This window comes from Tasmannia lanceolata, unplaced genomic scaffold (assembly GCF_043159265.1).
Source record: "Tasmannia lanceolata isolate RefF3 unplaced genomic scaffold, GAP_Taslan_0.1 ptg000006l, whole genome shotgun sequence".
In the NCBI taxonomy this organism is placed as follows: Eukaryota; Viridiplantae; Streptophyta; class Magnoliopsida; order Canellales; family Winteraceae; genus Tasmannia; species Tasmannia lanceolata.
Window position 1 is genome coordinate 5,855,129 of NW_027518683.1, and position 21,313 is coordinate 5,876,441.

At 38.3% G+C, this 21,313-nt stretch overlaps 2 protein-coding genes across 2 annotated transcripts; both read left to right on the forward strand.

Moving 5' to 3' along the window:
* Positions 1-2,134: 2,134 nt before the first annotated feature.
* Positions 2,135-7,558, forward strand: LOC143879425 (uncharacterized). Its single transcript, XM_077381803.1, has 2 exons — positions 2,135-2,383; positions 6,895-7,558. Exons 1-2 carry the CDS (start codon positions 2,210-2,212, stop codon positions 7,081-7,083), a joined length of 363 nt encoding a protein of 120 aa, XP_077237918.1. The 5' UTR covers positions 2,135-2,209; the 3' UTR covers positions 7,084-7,558.
* Positions 7,559-9,371: 1,813 nt separating this feature from the next.
* On the forward strand, positions 9,372-20,496 carry BRIZ1 (zinc finger (ubiquitin-hydrolase) domain-containing protein). The gene is made up of 12 exons (XM_077381804.1): positions 9,372-9,646; positions 9,762-9,877; positions 9,946-10,054; positions 10,145-10,259; positions 13,227-13,324; positions 17,144-17,250; positions 17,400-17,649; positions 17,804-17,857; positions 18,121-18,264; positions 18,399-18,463; positions 20,016-20,070; positions 20,161-20,496. Exons 1-12 carry the CDS (start codon positions 9,488-9,490, stop codon positions 20,317-20,319), a joined length of 1,431 nt encoding a protein of 476 aa, XP_077237919.1. The 5' UTR covers positions 9,372-9,487; the 3' UTR covers positions 20,320-20,496.
* Positions 20,497-21,313: the final 817 nt, after the last annotated feature.

The window sequence follows — 21,313 nt, forward strand, 5'->3', positions numbered from 1 at the left end:
AAATTTTCAGGTTTAACACAGTATTGGTTGAAAACATAGTAAATAATGGGTTAGTAAATGAAAATGTAAAAAAGATGTTCAATAAAAAGATTGGGCTTACACGCAACAACAAAATCCTAAAGGAATATCGACTAAGAGAGGGAACATAGAGAATGACTACACCGCGACGAATTTTTACCCTGCTCGTGGATTAAACAAGTATTGGCACTTTACCCCGCTCGTGGATGTGTACTTTTATAATTTACAAAATAGAGAGGCAAGGTTGAAAAGTTGCATTTTTAACGTTTACTTTAAAAGACTCATTTTTTTCTATAAAATATTTTGAAGTGTGTATTGAACAACCTCCCTTCAAAACACGTTTTGTTTTTTAAATAACATTTAAAATGGTTTTTTTGCCCAATGAAAAAGGATAAGAACCGAGCTATTCCCCTAAGAGAAGTGACACTAATCAAATGCGAAGGGTGGAGGTGTTCCTCTCATGAACTATTGAACTTTCTCCCTTGTTCGGTAAAATCGTCCGCCATGGTCTGTCAGTGCACCGATTGTGGACGAATGGCGTGTGCGAGTGTTTGGTGAATGCACGGGCATGCCGACCTCCTAAGAGGTAGGTCGAAACTCAATTCATGGGTTGATGACTGACATGTTTGTCCTGTGGGATTTGATTTAAGGCGATTGAGAATAAGAGGGGAACACCACTTCTTCTAGGGGCCTATTGCCTTTGCCCGGATGGAAAAGGACTTTTCCCAACATCACTCGATGCCAAATGTGGGGATGTTGACACATGTAGAATGTGAATGGCACGTTGACACACGCAGAATGTGAACGGCATGTGGGAACCGTCGATGCACGCATAATGTGAACAACATTGTTGATACATGCTGAGTGCAAGCAACTTTAAGGACCAACCGTTCGATTGACTAACTAATAAAACTACACAGACAAATGCCAGTGTGAGTGATAGGGAATTAAAGAGAGAGACTCACATGAGAAGGTGAATTTGTTTCTTACTTAATTCGTAACGGGCAATCTCCAACTAGAAAAAGTAAATGACAGTAATGATAAAAGATAAATGCCGATACATGTTTGGTGTTGGTTCTGAGAAGTGTTATTCAGATACATACGTCTTCTTTTATAGCTTTCTTCGGCTAACCGCTCCCATGTTCTCAAAGGGACAACTCATAGTATCTCTCCACTTTGTATTCCACCCTCTGCATGTTCCCTTATTTCCAGTTGCCTGGTACTCCCTCCCTTCTTCTCAAGTGACTGCTGGTATATAATTCCTTTTCCCCCCGTCTAAATGGGACATCATTTGGTGATTGGGTCTCCCTTGACCGATCTTGATCACTCTAAAGAATGGCCATCGAGATCCATGGTACACAACTTTTATACTAACTTGTTTCTTAATGGGAAGGATTTTTAGTTCATTTCTGTTTTGCTACTTTGGAATGCTCTCGTATAGGAAAATTATCCTTCCTTCCCAAATCCCTATTGTTAAGAAGAGAATTTATATGATGGGTGGCCGTGAAAACACGTGAAGTCTGAAAAAAGTAGGTACGGTCCACTTTTCTCGATGATCCAAACCGTTCATCTGTTTGGGCACAACCTATTTGAGTTGTGCCCCAAAAATCATTCCCATGTGTTGATCCTAACCCTCCAATCTGTAGAAGATTTCATAAATGACTTTTGGAAATCTCCATTTTCAGATGATCCGAGGGTTAGGATCATTCTATGGAAATGATTTTTGGGACACCATATTTACGTTGTGCCCAAACAGATGAACGGTTTGGATCATCGAAAAAGTGGGCCATACCTACTTTTTTCAGACTTCACGTGTTTTCACGGCCACCCATCATATAAATTCTCTGTAAAGAAAATCCAATGTTTTCTTTATAAATTCATCAAAACCTCATTCAGGTGGGCCCTCTCTTTTGTTGAGTGGGGGGTCATTCATCTAAGACGTTCCCCACAAATCTGGCCAAAGAATCCTAATTACAATTAGATGTATTTATGGTTGATATAAAGATACATGAACCCGTGTGATTTTTGGACCATGGACCTAAGTTATATAAAGCCAATGAGATGAACGGTCCAGATCAACCATAAAATAGGCTTGATAGATTAAAATCCCCAAAAGATCATCCATGAATCATGATCCATCCAGCAAGAAAAGCGGCAAAAAAGGCAAGAGATAGAGGCAGAGAGAAAGGCGATGGCGTTTTGGTGCCTCTCATTGCCTCTCTCTAACGTGGGGCTGCCGATAACAACTAAGGCTTCCCTTCCTTCTGGTGTGCGGAGAAGAAATGTTATTCCTCCTCTGCGGGTCATTTGCATGGCTCCAGACGAAGAGAAGATGACTCGTCGTTCTCCTCTCGATTTCCCCATCGTAAGTTCTCCTCTTGGATACTTGCTGATTGCTCTATGTTTTTGTTTCTAATCGAATTAGGGTTTTAACATCCTTTACCCCCCTCTATGTCTAATTCCTGCTTTCTTTCTTTATGCCTGGATTAATTGAAATTGGAACTAGATAGGGAAATTGGTTACATCAAGTCAGATTTCTTGGTCTACTTACCCTCTTAAATTGCAAAGTAAATGTTAGGGTTTAAGAATAACTACATAGATGTTATCATTTCGCAAAAATCATGAGATCGAGCATGGATGAAGTCGTGGAAAGATATAAGTGTCAACCAAGTGGGGGGGGCCATACATAAAGCTAATTTTAATGGCTGCCAGAATCTTCAGCGAAAGAGGGGATTTTCGATATCTGTGAGGAGTTCTTTTCTTCTTCGTGTTCTCCAATAGAGAGATATGGAGTTAGAATCTTTAGCGAAAGAGGGGATTTCAGGACCAATGATTCAAATTGGTTTTCAGATCCCATTATACCTGATATAAGTTGTGGGAGAGAATCCTCCCTGTTTCTTACAACTACTGATTTGTATGCATGTTTAGGGTGTAGCTTTTGCAGCTGGCATTCATCAAGTTGTTGGGATTTATCTTTTGTATAAACTTTTCATTCATCATTTCTTATAGTTTGCTTCTCTTAATTATGTTTTTCTATTATTGAGAAAAAGGAGGTGGAATTCCATGATTTTTGAAATGATGGAAAGAAACTTAAGAAATGCTTTTTGCGGAGTACCAGGACAACATAAAGAAGCTCTATTCAATCTCATGGAAATGGAAGGCATTGGGATCCCATGACCTCCAGACCTTTTAGGCGACTGTTAAGGTTCAATGGTTGGGGCATACCCCAAAAGAATGTGCCAAGATGCAATATCCAATTTGGTAGGAAACCTTTGTAAAATCATTGAAAATGTAAGGATCAAGGTGGTGTTAGGCATTGTTCTCTTTTTGTTCCAAGGGGTATTTCTGGAAGAGTGTGATATTCTAGATAATGTGCTTCTGTCAAATGAATGTGTGGACTCCATTAATATAAAGCTGGGATTATCTAAAATGTTGATATGATGAAGGCATATGAGTCTATGACTGTGTGGGTTTTTTAGCTTTGTTGAGTATGCTTTGCTAACATTTTGGATGAAATGGAGTAAATAGGCTAACTGTCACGTTCCAGCAGTATGTTTCTCCACTTTAGTTAAACAGGAGTTTAAGGATTTTTTTGATAACTCTAGAGGCCTAAGACAAGGATATCCCCTCATGTTGTACGATAGATTGTAAAGGAATGTGTAAGATGTTGTTGAATGTCTATCATGGATCATCTAGGTTTTCATGGTGTGTAGCTCTATCCAACTCATCTCACACTTACAGTTTCCTTTTTCTGAAAACCCTCTTGAAGTTCTATGAAGAAGGCCGTGTTTTCAGCATTCACCATCGATTCTTGAAAAAAGGAAAATTACTCTTGATCTGATCCTAGGGTTCTGATTTATATCTTGATCAAAACCTGCTCTAATACGATGCTATAAGTCTAGAACATTGAATAGAATGACAAAACAGAAAATTAGAACTAAGATAAAGAGAGGGGGGCATATGTTCGTGTGGTAGCAAAACCCATCCCACAAACTGTTTTATTTTGATTTTTTTTTATGTTATTTCTGTTTATATGAAAATCCCCAAAGTGTTTTCTCAATGATAAATTGTCTCTTAAAGTGATGAACATCAAAAACAATAAAAAAAACAAAGTAAAAACATGGGATTTGCTAGCCAAGGCCATTTAGCGGCTGGCTTTTGCATGAAGTGTGCCCCCTATCTTTTTTCTTGTACAATAGTGTTGAAGGTTTATGATCTACCTTTTTTTTTTTAAATTTCTAATCGTTGAACAAACAGGGTTGGTACCGTTCTAGTTAATTTTAGTTCAACTTTCTGATTCATTTCTGCTTCAAATATTATCTCTTATTATATGAAATTAGCATCAGAGCCTTGGCAAAAAACTAAAACACCTGCAGTTTACATGGGTCTTAATGGCTGGTCTGAGGAGAAATTCTAGGTCATATCATAGTAAGGTTTATAGGACAATTTGGTAGGACTGTGTTAGAATTGAAAATCCTGATCCATTTTCTCATGAAACTCGGTTCTAGTGCTTCCAACTCTCTGCATTAAAATCGTAACTTCAAAAATCAGAGGGAATGGTGATGGGTAACGGGCGACCTCTATCTTAGTCGAGCATTGTGCAAAGAGTCACCGTAAACAATTGAACCTGAAAATGTTTTGCACTTTCCCCCCCTTATAGACCCACTTAAAACCAACCTAAATTCAATTAAAATTCATTAAATTTTTTCGATAAGAAGTATGACCACGACCCCACTTCATCCCAGGACATGCATAGAGTGCATTTTTAATAGCATTATCCATATGGTCCCATTAGGCCCCTTTTTTTCATTGGTCATGGCCCATTTCATGTCTATGAGTTTCTATATGATGGACCCACAATCTCCGTCAGCTATTCACTATATCAAGAAGGATTGTGCTCTCTTGGATGACCTTGGATTTATTTTTATGATTTTTATAGTGTTTTTAAACCTTTTCGGCCTCCTACGGGCATGCGGTGGCTTAATTTGATTTTTAATAATTTAGCTATGAAGGGGTTGTCGTGGAGGCTATTGTGTTTGCTGTCATTTTCGGTTTTACAAATAACGTTATCAATATTTCATCAATCTTGATAAAATATCGTGTATTGTCATGGCATACAGTGTTTTCGTCATGCTAAGCCCAGTTCCCTGATTAACCAGTTCCTTGAACATGGTTGCTATAAATACTTACTATCCTCTCCCAATAATTGCTTTCAAATCATGTCATTAATAAAATTGCAACATGGAAGTCCCCACCGCTTGATGTGATTAGGCTTGATTTTGACAAAACCTTGATGGGTGAATGCGCTATTAGGCCATGTTTGGCTGGCATGAAAATTTTTTCCACGAAAATTTTAGTTTATCATGTGGTGAGAAAGGGATAGGGTGGGTGGGAGCTGGAGAGACTGGAGAGGGCATAATAAGTGAGGAGGGGGTGAAAAAAGGCTGAAAAACAAGGAAAAGAAAAAAGCTCTAATCAAAATACGATTCAAAGGAGTCGGGTATTATCACATCAGTTGTACTGTATGTTCACCTTTTTTTTTCTTTTCAACATCTTTGTATTCTGTACTATCATTTTAGTGTAACGATTCAAAAAAAAAAAAAACCCTATCATTTTAGTGTATAAATGCACATTAGTGAGTGCTATTAGTCTTCCCAAAATTGAGTAATCTTGTCCCTGCAATATTCTTTTCAGTATTCAATCCCTCATTATGGACAAGGAATCTCTCTTTACTATAATTTAGGTGTCAAGCCTTATCACATCTGTTGTACTGTAAGTTTCACTTATTTATGGAAAGTTGAGTTGATATAGAATAAAACTCACATTGATCCTCTCACAGCTTATGTTCTATATGTGCCCTAACTACATGCAAATTGATTATGGACAAAGCTGTTGGTTAGAACTGTAATATAGGTATCAACATTCTACAAGTGTAACATTTGTAGAGCTTGTCGGAACCTTCAACATGTTTGTTCTGTCGTGTGCCTTGACTTGACTTGGTAATTTGTAAAATGATTTACAGTGGTGTGGTTGGAATGATATCCTCGAAGAAGACACGTTCAAATCCACTAGTCAAGAACATAAGTTGGTTTCTTTGTCATCTGTATTGTGAGGAATGTACCATTCGGTTCAATGCCAATAGTGATTGTTACTTGTCCAGGTATTAGCATCGGTATAAACACCAAATACTGGTTACTAGGTGTTTATGGAACTCATGAAGATAGGACTAAGATTTAATAATGTACAAGAGGATGATGACCATTTGGGCAGGCTGCACCTATGCTCTGAGGGGTCCTTTTCGCAAACACTTGACCGTTTTTTATCAAGAAGAAATGAACCCTAAGCAACAACCTTTTCACTAAATCCAACGAGTAGATTAGCTAATCTTGTTGGTTCCAAGCTTTCTAATAGTTTAACCTTGTTCATCCTATGGAATGAAAGTTTTAGCATGTGAGATGCAGCCATCAAATACTCTATTGCCATCACCTTTTTCTGCTGTTCTTGCAGAGCAGCGATACTTCGGTTTGCTTTTGTTGTGCTAATTGAAGTGAGTGCAGACTGCAAATGTCAATCAAATATGTATTACTGCTGCCACGCCTGATGCTAATTCACCTTTGATCACCTTATTATTATATATGTTGCCTGCTTTTGGCTTAGCTTGTTTGGTATATGCAAAGTACATGTATCTGGGTCTTGCATGTGTGCATTTAAGGGGTTCATTTACCGTTAAAAATCTTGGTTATTGATTGAATTGTTACTAAGTTTGTCTAGATTCAATTAATTTTCCTAAGTGCTTCTTATTCAACCTTTCACTGTGATATTTCTTAGTTTGACTTTTTTTTGTGAACCATCATCTGTCTTCGTTATACGTGGCAGGAGTGGGAAAGACCCAAGCCTGGACGGAGACCTGATATATTCCCACAATTTAGCCCAATGAAGACGCCATTACCCACTCCATTGCCAGCTGATCCTCCTGAAGAAGACGAGGAAGAAGAAGAAAAGAAAGAGGAAGAAGAGGAGGACCCTGACAAGGAAGAAAATCCGGACAATCCAGAGAAGCAGTAGGAGAAGAGCAGGGGTTGAACACACCTCTGTAGTATGTTACTCGCTATTATCGGAGTGTCAGTGAATGTGCTTTTTTGTGCATGCTGTGACGGATTAGACACTGATGCATTTTTGATACAGTAATGTCGATAGCTGTTTGTAAACTTCTGGATTTGTTGGAAGCTCGGGGTTTGAATGAACAATGATGCACCACCCTGTCATCCTCCATTGGGATGGTTTAGCTCATGATGTAGGGATTTTACCTTTTGTGAGAATGGTCAGGTTAAGTGACTACTTTCAGTAAGTAATGGAATGATGATAGATATCTTCATATCATGCCCAATCAATTGCATCTTTATTATGTGATGGAACTCTATTGTATAATGTGGTCATTAGTTGATTCATACTTCAGTGAGCAGGGAAGTATTTGGTTCTTTGTATTTCTCTTGGGCCAGAAAACACAAAACTTTGAATAAGGCAACTGATATTGGCACTACCATGTTTCATAATTGCACTAACTCACCTTGTCTTTTATTTTCTTAATTTGGTTCTGAGAGCCTTTATGGAAATTGTGATTACTTTTGACATCGTAGTGCCCCCCACCCCTAGGTTATTCGTTAAGTTTTATAGGCAAAGAAAAATGTTGAAGGGGGTGAATTTATCCTCAAGCAGTGAACCATTCTCACAGAAACCGTTAAAAGGGGGGATTCTATCCGTTTAAGGGGGGAAATATCATTTTCATAGAAAATTGCAGGACTTTGAATAAGTTGTACAGACCACTTACATAATTCTAGATCAAAGAAAGAAATGTTGTGTAGCAATTAAGTGGCAAATAGTCTTCTTTGTGAACTTAAGTTATAAAATGTTAATCGAGAAAAACCATTAAAAATAAAGATAGAAAATACATAACACATCCCGAAGTAAGCCTATTGGTTGTAAGCGGATTTGGGCTGCTAAGCGTAACTGGTGAGATAAGTGGGCCTACTAATCCATCTGGTGATCAACTGCACAGAAGGCTACTTTCACGATCAATAGTAAGGCATTTTTTAGGTCCCACAGAAAGACGTGCATGTGAGATTGACGAGAAATTATATGATGACAGGGCGTACAAAAGTAACAAAACACATACACATCATCCCATCCTTCATATTTGATCCGACGGAGGTCACTTTTTGAGAAGCTGCTGTTGGATCAAACATCAAGATTGGTACTTCCATTGTACCACCTTACGTGTTTGTGTACACTTTCATCATATAATTTCTCGAAACGGAGATTGTGGATCTTGTATTACATTGTGAGACTACTCATCCGAGCAAACATTCCATGCATATAAATAGACTCTACAAAACATCCGAATTAGAACGAAGTACTCAACATGTGTCATAATAGTGAAGTAGTCTCCTCGTAGAGTCGTGGTAAGTAGTGTTTGGTTGTCAACTGGTGTAGCTTTATGGTGCGGAGGAGCGTCATTAAGGAAATAAGGGGTAGTAGGGGTGTCATCATCAATATACAGAGGCAGAAAAGTGATAAATCCCACGACTCTACTAGTAGAAAAAAAAATCTTCTTTTTTCAAGATGTTTGATGGGAGACAGAAGTCACGCCACATGAAGAGTGATAATGCAACTAGTCTCCTAGTAGTTTCATGAAGAGTGATGATGCAACTAGTCTCCTAGTAGTTTGGATCAAAAGACGCAACTAAATACAAGTAGGAGATGACATGGCACCCCAAAACTAACCAGAACAAGTAAATAGAGACTTAGGTTGCATTCGACAACCATTCTCTTGATTCTCATTTTGGAATTAAGAATCAGATTACATTTTTTCAGATGCTCCGAGCAATATAATTGCGTTCGGCAAACACGTGCAAAAATCAATTTTTCTGGTCTTTTTCAATGGAATGTTGTTTGGTTGTCACAAAAAATGAATTATGGTATTTTATTTGAGGATGTATGTGGATCGAAATCAGTTGGTCCCCATAATGAAACACACAATCTTGAACACAAATGCTGGGAGGGGAATATCCCCCACGCACCCATTGGCAAATGTATCATTTCCCCAAAATGCTAAAGAGAGCATAGTTGACTAATGTAGAAGAGAACGAGTTAGGGGTGCAACTCGGGTCGGGTTGAGGCCAACCCGGCCCAACCCGAGGAACCCATTTTCCAACCCAACCCGATTTCCAACCCGACTGGACCAACCCGACCCAATCCTAGGCCTTTTTCCACCCAGTAGGCTCCTATCAAGCCTCATTAAAGTCGCCCGTAGATAAGAGTGGGCCCAGAGATGTTGCGTGCTTTGTTTCATGATGAAGCCCACCTCCCTCAGCTATCTTCTTCTTGCGAGTATAAATATCTCAAAAAAGAAACATAAGACGGTGTTGGATCATATTCTCATCATCATCAAACCAGGCCATTCTCTGGAGCCATGTTTAGACTTCGAATCCACACAGTGGACATGGAACTTGCAGAAGGAAGCGTCCTCCATCACTCTTCTTCTGCAAACCCTAACCCTAATAAATTCCAAGAAACCAGAGGCATCGTCCATCTCTATCGTAACGTTTCCCACCCTCCCGAACTCCTTCCCGTAACTCTCTCTCTCTCTCTCTCTCTCTCTCTCTCTCTCTCTCTCTCTCTCTCTCCTTTCAAATTCGAAAAATGGAAAACTCACTCCACTATCTCTCTCCTTGATAAAATTGCAGGCAGGACGTGGCACTCTTCTTTTCGTTCTCGCCGTGCCCAACCGCATGTCCTCCGATGATTTCCTCATCTTCTGTGGCTCTTATGTTGACCACTTCTCTCAAATCCAAATTATCAGGTTAACCCTAGCCCCCTGTCATTTTTTTTTAATTATTTTATTTTATTTGACCTAGATAGGGATTGCAGAAACGATGCGGTGGACGATCGCCATAGCGTCTTGATTAATCTCAATGATCAGAAGATCGCCGATAACTTCTATCGCAATTTCAATGGCAGGCGTTTCCCCTCTGCCGAGGTTTAGTTTTGTTTATGTCTTTCTCTCTTGATTTGAAATTCGCGTGTTCAAAATACTCAGATAACTGGATGCATTTGTTGTTTTGTGCAGGCAGAGGTCTGTCATATACTATTTACTATTGGCGTAGAATACACAGATTTGGCAGAGATTGCTAGTAGTCCACCGACGGGATCTACGGAATTACCCACTTGCCCTGTTTGCCTAGGTACAGTTCCTTTTTCTCTGGCTCTTACTGTTTTTGATAGGTAAGTTAGGATTGAACCTATGACCTCAAGGTTGAAGAACAAAATCTTAACTGGTTGAGCTAGAGTCTAAACACCCTGCGTTTTAGTTTGGAATTCTCAGAATTAGCAAATGATAAAAGATTGGTTAATCTTTATTTGCCTGTAGAACAATTGAGAAACTCCCATTTATGATTGATGTTTTGTTAAATTCAACTTTCTAGATCTTGTATTTGTCGATATTTAACTGACCACCTAAACATCTCAACCGTCCTTTCTATACATGCAATTGTCCACATCTTTGAGGAGACTCTGGAGCCAATAAAATTTCCATCTTCCATGCCCATGAGGATGACAGAGTTCTGTTTTGCGAACTCTCATTTGCACATCATATTTGACCACTAGAAGACCAATCTTTGACCACTAGTAGCTGAATCACCTTAAAGGGTTGGCACAACATGTTCAAAGGACTGTGATTCTTGGTTCCTCATATGGATTATGAAAATTCTCACTTGTCTATTCAGGCATTATGTCTAACTAATGCATTCATTCTGAAAGAGATGATCTCCTTGCCTTAAAATTAGTCGGTGATCCATTCATATATACTCAAATGAGTAAGTTACTGAGCGAAGGAACTTCACCATTATGGAGTAAATTGTTATATTTGCACTGTTCCAACTCTTTGCTCACAATGCCTTATTGAGATTTGGCTTTAATAGGACTCAATTGAAGAAAATGCAGCAAGACTATTACCCTTTTGGCCTTTCATCAGTTATCTTCTAAAACTAATGGTTGTAATTGATGGAAACATGGTAAAGTAGGAGTGGGTGGGGCTATTTATGATCAGTTTGAAAACCTTAGTCATTGCTATGCTGCTCTGCCAGTGATATAACTAATTGGCACAGATTGGTGTTTTAGCTCCTCTCGTCATCTTACACCGCGATTCAGGAATTTCAGGGATCGGATCAAGTAAAACTCCCATGGTGATTCCTTCAATTTGCTGGAATTTTCACTTAATAGGATCTTTGAGCAGTATAGAACCCTTAAAAATAGGAAGCTTATGCCATTGCTTATAATCAACATGAGGGAGTCATTTGTGTTTGTCGAATTTTCATTTGTTTGGTTGGGACATGGTTCATTCTCTTTCCTTCTGTACTCTAAAAAGAAATATTTTCTAGGAAAAAGAAAGAAAATGTTTGGTCATTTATTTTTTTGAATTTGTAGGAGACGTCTTATTCCTTTTGGCAATCCTAGTTGACGGTCATTTGACCTAGTTTTTGTTGGTTCATTTCTATCATGAGCCTGCTCTAGTGAGGTTAAATAGGGGGTAGTAAAACATTCTTTTAGCCCCACCTTGGAATGGTGGTTGTTCCAGTGGGGGTATTCTCCCTTATTTACCCCTCGTGTGGGGATAAGTAGCTTAGAGGGTGAGCCTTGGCACAACGGTAAGGTTGCTCCATTGTGACCTTGTGGTCACGGATTTAAGTCACGCAAACAGCCTCTCTGCGAAGCAGGGGTAAGGCTGCGTACATCTAGCCCTCCCCAAACCCCGCAATGGCGGGAGTCTCGTGCTATCTCATAGAAAATCACCAAAGTACCCCTATTTATGGAAAATGACAAAGTGCTCGTATCTCATGGGAAAATGACATGAAGTACTCTTATCTTATAGAAATCTACCAAAATTTCCATATCTCTAGGAAAATGACAAAAATACCCATATCTCATGAAAAATGACCAAAGTACCCCTACCTCATGAAAACGACAAAATATCCATATCTCATGGAAAATGACCAAAATACCCAAGGCTCATGGAAAATGACCAAATTACCCTTAATTATCCATCAGATAGTGGAATTTTAGGCATTTTCCATAAGAGGAGCACTTTAATCACTTTCCATGAGATAGGGGTATTTTGGTCATTTTATGAGATAGGGGTACTTTGGACATTTTCATGAGATAGGGCTATTTTTTTCATTTTTCATGATAGGGATATATTTGTCGTTTCCCCTGAGAAGGGGACTTTGCTGTAAAATGGACTGCTAAAAAAATTTTAAATTTACTGCCATAAAATTTGTTGTGAATGGAACACTGTTAACAAAATACTCCCGTTTTACCGTTTTGAGCCTTATTTTATTGTGCGCATTGGAACAACTGATATTAATTCAAGGGTAAACCAAAATAGGATGACTTGATTACCTTGTAATCTTAGTATCTTACCATCAATCGTTTACCACAGGGAATTTACAGGTTGTGGAACCCTATAGGAAAGCATACTGTATTATGGTCTTGTTAACTTACCAACTTATCCAAAAGCTTAAGCTGTTGGAGAAAGGCAGTATTTATCTTTTATACTTTAACACTCCCTCGCACGTGTGGCCCACTTGGCAAACACGTTGCACATGTGGTCCCACTTTGGGCCGACCATCGCATGTGGATTTTTGCTATCCAGGAGGTTTGAACTCGAGACCTTTGGCTTTGATACCATGTTAACTTACCAACTTCTCCAAAAGCTTAAGCTGTTGGAGAAAGGCAGTATTTATCTCTTATACTTTAACAGTTCTAAATTCTAATCCCAGTAACCCTAAGGATCAATGTGCAGAAGATGCAATGTTTACGCATATTCAATATTTCAATATTATATTTTTGAATGTTTGATTGCCATTCAAAAAAAATAAAAATTGAATGTCTGATGTGGACTAGCATACGATTTAATATCTTTTGGAGCATATCAAGTGGTCCTATCCTATCTTGTCTGGAACTAAATATCTTTTTTCCAAGATTTAACATCATAACAAAGTCATTTCTATTTTTTTTTTTGAATGGCAATGTCATTTCTAATATTATGTTATGATTCTGTATTTACCTCAAGGTTGGACATGTTTATTTGTGGGGAAACCTTTTTAGATGTTCTAATCTAGGTTTTCTTTGCTTTCTTATCAACTATTGTTTAGAGAGATTGGATCAAGACACTAGTGGAATTCTGACAACGGTTTGCGACCATTCTTTTCAGTGTTCATGCACTTCGAAATGGACTGACTCGTCTTGCCCGGTAAGTACATCGTTTTGCTAGTGAAGCTGTGCTCTTGTAACCTTTTATTATTCATATAGTTTCATTTGCCTCTCGATTCTTTTCAAAGTGAAGTTATTTATCTCAATTAAAAGCTATGAATTAAGAATTATTGTTACAATGCATCTCCTTTCGTCAAAGGATTTACTTGGTTTGGGAATTGGGAAGTTAAGATTGCGTAACAAATCATTGCTAGGAAAATGGCTCTGGCGATATGGTAATGAAAAGATGGCTCTATGGCACAATGTGGTTGACTCAAAATATGGGATGAAAAAGGGGGACTGGATTATTAAAAAACTGACTACCGGGAAAGGATCGGGTTCTTGGAAATCTATTTGCTCGGTCAAGGATGATTTTGATTAGAGAATTAGATTAAAAGTGGGAAAGAGTACTGAGATAAGATTCTAGAAAGACCTTTGGTGGGCAAAGTGCAGCTCTTTGTTGACTACCCAAGGCTATATTGGACTGCGGTTAACCAAGAAGCTATGGTGGTGTACTATTTCAACCGAGAAGGAGAGTTTGGAAAAGGATTTTGGGACATTCGTCTACGAAGGAATCTTAAAGATGAGGAAATACAGGACCTCGAGCGACTTCTCTTATAGCTACAATCGGTGTATTGCTCTAAATCAACAGATGATGAGCTATTATGGGCACCGGAATTGAATGATGTGTTTACGGCCAAATCCTTCTTTGCAGAACTGAATGTAGGTCAGAAGTTCGATAAGAGGCATATCTGGAAATCGCTGGCTCCACCATGAGTAGTGGCTTTCGGGTGGACACTGGTACATAGGAAGATAAACACTTGCGACCGCTTGAAAAAAAGGCATTCCAGCCTTGCAAGCATTTGTGTCCTCTGCCATCAACATGAAAAAACTTTAGACCACCTGATGATGTTGCACTGCCCTTTCTCCTATCAATTATGGATGAGAGCAGTTGGTGCCTTTGGAATGTGCTGGGTTTGCCCAAGGTCAATTAGTTCGCTTCTCATCTACTGGCGAGGAGGACCATTTGGGGAAATAGGTGAACATCTGTGGACCACTTTTTCCTATGCTATTGGCTGGAACATATAGAAGGAGCGAAATAGGCGTATCTTTGAAGATCGTAGGAGAACCTTGGGACGTTTGGCGATGGATATCAAAGTAGAACTTATTGCATGGGCTAAGAATAAAAAGAAATTACCCTATGGTGTGGGGGACTTGATAAGGAATTGGTGAGCCATCATCTGGGATAGAGCGATCCGAATTAAACCTAAACCTAAATGGATGGCTCTGCCAAGTGGGTGGCTCAAATTTAATTTTGATGGAAGCTCGGTAGGAAATCCGGGGAAGACAGGGATTGGCGGTCTAATTAGGGACGATAAACAGTCTACCATTATGTCTTTCTCGGGTCCAGCAGGAATTTGTGATGCGAATGAGGTGGAAGTCAAGGCTCTTCTTTTTGGACTACGATGGGCATATGAGAACAATCTGGGATCCTTAATAGTAGAAGGGGACTCGACAAATGTAGTGGGCTGCGCTTCGGCTACTTCAAAAGGGCCATGGTGTCTTTAGGATGAGATAGCAGAAGTTCTTGACCTTATAAGGTTGCTGAACCCTCGAATTGAGCACTGTAGAAGATCGGCAAATGAGGAGGCAGACGTTTTAGCTAAAGCAGGAGTCTTAAGGGAGGAAACTATAGTTCTTACATCTTTGTAATCCTTTCACGGATTGTATTTGGACTTGGATCCACTTTTGTAATATGGAGAGGACAACTTGTCCCAGCCACTATTCAATAAAATGTCAATTTGCAAAAAAAAAAAAGGATTTACTTGGTATTTGATGTTCATTAAAAGTGAATTTTACTTTCACATTCACCCAATTGGCAGCAATTCTATCATGAAGATAATATACATAATTGGCTTCATGCAACACCTTTCAAGCTTATTTTCTTCTTTTTTAGTTTTGTAAGTTCGAAAAGAAAATACCCCTATCAAAACACATTCTATTATGGAAAGCAGAGGTACTTAGGGGCAGTTAGGATAAAATTTTCTTTTAAGCAATCACAACTTACAGGCTAGTTAAGACATTTTTTTGCAAGCTTGTTTTACTCTGCTCATCTTTCTAGTGTAAGAAAAACTTCTCTACCAAGGAGCGCTTCGATGATATGTTATGGCCTACATGTTACAAGGATTCGTGTGGATGATAGTAAGAAATAGGATTAATACTACTGATAGGCTCAAAGAAACAATGTTCATTAGCCTGTCAGTGTGTGCTGTGTGGGGATGATGAGTTTCCTTGCCATATCTCATGGTGTGACAATTTGGCTGTACAAAACTTCTTTAGATGCCTAATGGAGCCTCAAGACACCCTTAGAGGAGTGGAGAACCTTCGAGAAATATTTAGTTCTCTGGAAGTTTTTTGGAGAAGTCTAATAAGTTTTCAAGTTCCTATATTTCAGTTTTGGTTGTGACGGAAATGGACACTTCTCGGTTTCGGATGGAAATTTCGATGGAAATACTGTAAAATCATGGAAATGTTTGGAAATACTGTAAAATCATGGACATTTAAATCGATGGAAATACTGTAAAATCATGGACATTTAAAATGAAACTTCCGGAAGTACTAGAATAAGCACACATACACACTAAAAATCTAGAATAAGCACACATACACACTAAAAATCCGTCACATAAGCAAAAACATACCCATAAATCATAATGCTTTAACAACATCAAATGCCTAGGGAGTAGGGACATGCACTGTCACACCCAGTGTTTAAAAACACGGATACAACGCGGAACGCGGCCAAAGAAAATCCTTGTTGACTCGGCGCGGACGCGGCCAATAATGCGGTTGAGGCGGCCAAGTCATATGAGTTGTAATTTTTTTTTAAAAATAAATACAAAAAATATAGAGATGAGGTATATTCTCCCCCTTTTTATTTGAGACAGCCCCCTCTAGTGCAAAAGAGTAGTCATAAATAAACTAGAAGGGCTTGTCCCAAGTTAAAAATTGTGACAAGTATGTCACTTCCCAAAGATTTAAATGAACAGGGGTTAAAGAGGCATGATAAAATAGCTCTGGCGTAGTTCCCGAAGTCCCTTCCACGGATTTCATAAAAAAACTGAAATAAAGGATCAAATATATCACTTCTCTTATTGGTTGATTAGTGAAAGCACATGTAGCCATGCTAGCTCATGATTCAGCCTGCCTTTATAGCTATCCAGCAGTAGCGTGTGCAGCACATAAATAAATGAAAATAAGGCGTGAGATATCTGCCCCTTTTGTTTACTTGGGACAGCCCCATTTAATATATTTATTGCTATTCATTTACATTAGAGGGGCTATCCCAAGTAAAAAAGGGCTGAATATATCATTTCCCTTAAAAAATTCAATTCCTGCCTATATTTTTTCAACTTTTGAGTCCCACATATGACATGATAGCATGGCATGATCCAACGGCTCATATCTTTGGCATCTCTAACCATTAGGAAAGAGAAAAAGTGAAACAACCTTTTCCTCTTTGAAACATCTTCGTTTCAATGTGAAAACAACCAACGAAACCAGGCGGTGAAAAAATATTTTCGTTAAGCAGCGGTGAAAGGCATTTGTTCTGAATCAACTCTCTGCACATGGAATCTTGTTTTTTTCTTTTTTTCTGAATCTTTCTCGTTCGACATGACTCGGACTCGGCCGAGTCTGTGGCTCCTTGACGCCGAGTCGTCTCGGCCGAGTTCCAAGCCGAGTCAACGAGTTTTTAAACACTGGTCACACCTGTCTGATAATTTAGTAGATACCAGGTATGCTGACACCCATTTTTCAGGTATGTCGATTTTGTCAGCAACAGTCGGAAAAACCAACTTGCTCTGTCTGTGAAACATCTGAAAATCTCTGGATCTGTGTCATCTGCGGTTTTGTGGGATGTGGTAGGTAGGTGGTGATGCTTTCTGCTTTAACTCTGGTAATCCAGCACATATATGTACCAAAACTGATAATTTTTATTACTTTTTATCCTTTCGATCAACTATATTATTTCCTTTCAACATGTTACCGATTCTTCAATCAATGTTGATTTTCAGGTATAAAGAAGGCCATGCTATCAGGCATTGGAAAGATACTCAGCATTGCTATTCACTTGATTTGGAGACACAACGAGTTTGGGATTATGTTGGTGACAATTACGTTCACCGACTAAATCAGTCAAAAGCTGTTGGCAAGATGGTTAACTTGAACTCTCGGTGCCAATCCGTTGACGACGATTGTGGGACTCTTGGATGTAGTGATGATTCTGAAATTAGTGGTGCTTTGTTTAGCAGTAAAGTGGATGCGGTGATTATTCTTTTTCTTCTTCTTCTTTTTTTCTTCTGACAATCTCATTTTTTTGGCTGTTTTATATAGTTTTCGGGTCTTATTTAGATAAATATGATGTGTTTCCCTCACCTATATGATTTTTTCACTTGTTGATGTATTAATTTGCCAACAGATAGTGGATGAGTACAACCATCTGCTTACAAGTCAGCTTGAGAATCAGAGACAAGTAAGTCCATTTTTATAATACTTGTAGCCTAATGATTTTCGTCTACATCTGCATTCTACTGTTGACAAATAGATATTTTTTCCCCATGTTTCTTTAGAGAATCATGAAAATGTCCTCGCAGAGGCAAATGGTTCTTATACTTTGAAGTTTGACCATTTGTGTTCAACTATTTCTATGTTTTATTCATGTGATAACCTAAATTTGTAGTACCAGGAGAGGTGGAATCTGTTCTTTGCCTTAAACGCTGTCTTTTAAATTGTCAGTATTATGAATCTCTACTGATGGAGGCGAGAAGTAAAAGGGAAAGGTCCATTTCTGAAGCTGTGGAGACGGCTGTGACTGTGAAGCTGCAGGATATACAAATTAAACTTGAAAAGTGTATTGAAGAAAAGAAAATTGTTGCAGATGTAGGTTTTGTTGTTCAGCTATGATTTGGAATGTCAAAAAAACTTTATTTTGATTAGTTTTCTGCATTTTCGTTGTCAATGCTTGTTGATCCAAATCATTGCATCCACTCATACTCATTTGTTTTTGCCTTTAGACCAATCGAACTCTTATGAAGAACCAGGATATTTGGCGGAAAAAGGTCAAGGAAATTGAAGAAAGGTACGTTGACTTTCCTCATCTTTCATTTATTAAACACTTGTAATTTGTGAAGCTTTCCTTTTATTATCATATAAAAATATGAACTTTGTACAAATATTGCATAGAGAACTTAATGTCAATTGTCAATTGAACAAGCAAATGACAACAGTGTTGACTGGTAGACAAGATGGGTTTAAGATCTAGGTTCCCAGATTTCTGTGCAGCATATGATTTTTCTGGTTAAATTTCAATTGATACATACTGCTTTTAAATGTACAATTGGGGTCTAATACTTGATGCTCTAAAAAATTTATTGTCTCTTATATCATTGCTCAGGAACCAGCATTATTCCAATGTTGATAATTTATACTCTCTTATCTCTAATACTTAATACAAAAATCTAGTGATATATGATATACGAGAGTGCCTTCTAAGGAAATGTTGGTTAAAGTACATACAAGTGAATCATAATGCTATTCAAGGTACATCCTTTATGTAGATGCATAAGAAAACTTCTTCTATCTCTTCAGTTGAATTCATTGTGGTGGTGACAGCAGCCATGGATTCTGGCATGGTAATGGCAATGACCACAAATCCACAATGGCATATACAGGTAGGGAGCCTAGCAGTGGTAGTAAGAGGTTGCCAGGCTTCTTTTTTTTTTGCCAAACAAATATGCATAAAACCTGGTGCGCACCAAAACGTGGACCGGACGAGGACAAATAGTTGGATGAAGTGTTACATGGCTATGGGTAGAGCAACCCCTATTTGATTATTAATGTTCTCGAATACCCTATATAAAATGCGGCCACAACCAATATTAATTATTAGAGCCCCAACTGTATCTGAAATAAATTTGTAGTAATTTAGTCACTGAGTTTGGTTCTCCATAGCGAAGTTGTTATCTTCCATGAAATACATGGAATATAGAAGAAATTAAATCAATTATTATATCCGGATTTCTTTTCTTTTCTTTTTGTATAATTTTTTGGCAAAATTAAAAATTTAATTAAGAAAAGGCAGGACTACAGAAAATGAAACAAGATAGAGTGAACAGTATTGCTTAAAGCCTCAAATAAAAGTGACTAACGTAAAGTACACTATGCCTAGTTCCTTAAAAAATTAATATGTTATCGTCATATTGTTGCTTATATTGTAATTTCTATTCTAAATTTAGTATCTATAAACTTGTGCTTTGATTTTTCATTATGTAATAGTAGTAATCATCATTCATCATTATGAATTACTTGGGTTTCGAGGAATATGAGAAAATGAAGAAAATCTGTGGAATTCCAATATGGCGCAGTAGTGTGAGGGCCCTTACAGACTTCCCTGAAGTAGTGTCTCTTCCTTGCAGCTCTTTTTTTTTTGAAAATACACATATTTATTCGTGTATAGTGGACTGACCTGACTGATCCTTGATCCTTCACCACAATTATCTACAAAAATCCAATTGAAATATTTCTGCTAATTTCTTAGGTCTAAAATGCTGGATTAATCCCATCTTTGATCTTATTATTATGTTAGTGTTATTACTTTTCCAAGTAAATAATCATGTTCCGTTCTCTTTCAGAGAGGGATTATCATTTAGGTTGAGGGATGAGAAAATAATCGATCTGGAAGAACAGGTACATGGCATCACTCCCTATCTCTTTAACTGCATACTTCAATAGTTAAAAGCTCTGATCCAACGGTTGCTAATACGTTGTTGGTGGCAGATTAGAGATCTTACAGTCTATGTTGAGGCGCAGAAAACATTTCAGAACATGACAGATGCAGATGATATCAAAGAAGGAACAGTTCTTCCTATTCCATTGCAGCAATCATCTTCAAGCAGCACCAAAAGGACTACGAAGACTAACAGAAGGCGGACTTAGCAGTCCCCCCTACGTTAATCTCCTATGTTAAAGGAGCACTTGCACTTCCATTCCTGGTCCAAATGATTGCTTGTGTATAACTGTAAAATCTAAAAGACATTGGGCCCCACTCTTGCCCTGTTTACTTGATCAGATCCGTTGATTCGAATGGAAGCCATAAGACTGGCTTTATGATCATCTTGATCGGAAGATCCTAAGTTTTTTATCCATCCAGCCTTCCTTGAGCCTCATTTAGGGTTCTACGAAGAAAACTGAAACTAGAGAGCCCAAGTAGATAAAAGCATGCACAATGGGCCAGCAGGAATTGAAGTGGGCTCCCATCTTTTTAAGCCCATCTCAGTTCATTTCCGCTCAGTGTTCTATGTGTGGATGAGATCTACTTCCTTGGTCATCTTGAGATCACAACCATTCATTTATGGGTCACTGTTGTCCGTGATTTTGAATCAGCATTGGACTTCTTGGGCGGTACAGGGACTCACATTATAGAAACCTTCACAAATCAAAGTTTAGGATCATGGAGTATGGCCTATTTATGCTGTGGTCCTATAAATAAACGGTTGGATCATCCATTAAGGGGCCCACTGTACTGTTAAAAAAAAACCTGGACCTTGAGTCGAGTATTTTACAGGAGTGTATTCGAACACCCCAGTTTTTTATATTTACACTCCTGGCCATGACGTTTTAGATAAGCTTCCTTTATTTGAAGGGGTGTTTTCCGAGAGTTCGTGCTTCTCTTCAATTTTATAAAAGTTGCCTAACAAACCTCTTAAAATCCCTTCAATATAGGAGTCGTTTCAACTTTCTAAGTTCTTTGCCTATTTCCTTCCCTTACGTGACTTCATATTAATGCCTTGATAAACTCCTCCTAACGCATAGGTAGCAGAATTTTTGGAAAAAAAAACGTAGAAAGCATATTTCTCGGTCAAAAATTAGAGTCGATACGTTTCTATTCTAAATCTTTTTCTTAAAAGGAAAACCCTAATCAGCTTAAATC